This window comes from Sinocyclocheilus grahami, unplaced genomic scaffold (assembly GCF_001515645.1).
Source record: "Sinocyclocheilus grahami isolate Dianchi unplaced genomic scaffold, SAMN03320097.WGS_v1.1 scaffold179.1, whole genome shotgun sequence".
Classification (NCBI taxonomy): domain Eukaryota; kingdom Metazoa; phylum Chordata; class Actinopteri; order Cypriniformes; family Cyprinidae; genus Sinocyclocheilus; species Sinocyclocheilus grahami.
In genome coordinates, this window is record NW_015505358.1 from 1767033 (window position 1) to 1768575 (window position 1543).

Consider the following 1543-nt stretch of genomic DNA (forward strand, 5'->3'; position numbering starts at 1 on the left):
ATAACCCTCTCTCTCTCTCTCTCTCTCTCTCTCTCTCTCTCTCTCTATATATATATATATATATATAGAATGTACATTTTTGTTACTTGAAATAATAAATGTGAAAACATACTTTTTTATTTTTCAATTTACATTTTTAGTGAGTCTTTTTGACTAATTTGCTCGAAAGAATCAGTCACTTAAATGAATCAGTTGCTCTAATTGGACTTCAAATGCAACTGAAAAATATTAAAAAAACACTTAATTATAGTAACTGTACTAAACAATAATAATAATTTTGTTCTTTTGAGGAAATCAGTGCAGGGTTACTGATTAAGTATCTTAATTTAATTTAATTTTTTTCAGTTTTAGTCATTTTATTACATTAAGTGATTTTGAGGAAATCAGACCAGTGCTATTTTAGTATCATCGAGATACTATTATAATGTTTTATAAATATCTTGAATCAGTTTTTATTTAGGTTAGGTTTTCATTTTAATTCATAACATTTTTTAAAGTCTTAGTCATTTTTAGCAATTTCGTGTTTTTTTCATTTTTTTAAATTTTTTTAAATATATATATAGTTTTTATTCATTTTTATTTCAGTTTTAGTTATTTTAATAGATTAAGTTAAACTTCATGAAAATGAGAAATGATGCATTGGAAAGTAGCTGAAACGAATTTAAAATTTTAAATTAGTTTAATTTTTTTAGTTAAGGTGTATTTTATTTAAAATACGTCAGTAAACAGTAGTGTGCAGTTATTAAATAAAAGTGAAACATTTTGAGGAAATCAGACCTGTGTTATTTTAGTAGCACTGTTTTGAATCAGTTTTACATTTTATATTTTATGTTCAATTTTATTTAAAGTTTTAGTAATTTTGTTTTCATTTATTTTTAAATACTTTATTTTTTTTTTACATCCAGTTATTAAATGAAAATGTTGCCTTGGAATCTATAGCTGAAATAAAATAAGATATTTTTATATATGTATTTTATTGTATTCTGTTTTATTTCAGTTAAAATGTATATATATATATATATATGGCTTAGTTTGACAGTAATAACCCTGATGTAATGACCTGGTAAGCCGTGGTCTCGTCCGCGCTGCAGGTTCAGAGCAGCCAGATCCAGAGTCTCTGGGATGTTGAGAACCAGCAGTCTTTCCTTCAGCTCTTCTGTCATGAGATGCTCCTGGTTCTGCAGAGCAGCCGGTCGACCGAGAAGCCCCCGCAGGACCGGATCCAGCCCACCTGTAGAGCGCAGGACATGCTATCAAACGGAGTCTGACTAAAAGCTCCTTACCTCATTCCCCTGGTAAACAGAAACAACAATGTTTTCAGTAAAATGACCTCTAGATGTGCAACTGGTCTGAACTTCAAACTATAAATCATTCAGTTACCAACCAAATGAGATAATTATTCAGTGCTTCATTAATGACTCAGTCAGTAGCAGCAGTAATTATTTAATATTGACATGTTCAATATTTCTGTCCCTTGCCTGGACATGCCTGCATCAATCAGCTCTATAATATAACTCTCTCTCTCTCTCTCTCTCTCTCTCTC

General features: G+C 29.7%; 1 protein-coding gene across 1 annotated transcript in view; it reads right to left on the reverse strand.

Moving 5' to 3' along the window:
* tpo (thyroid peroxidase) overlaps positions 1-1543 on the reverse strand; it is a 45267-nt gene that overhangs the window by 14554 nt on the left and 29170 nt on the right. The window contains exon 9 of the mRNA XM_016284075.1: positions 1061-1231. Within this exon, the coding sequence (XP_016139561.1) occupies positions 1061-1231 (171 nt within the window). The remainder of the gene's footprint in view (positions 1-1060; positions 1232-1543) is intronic.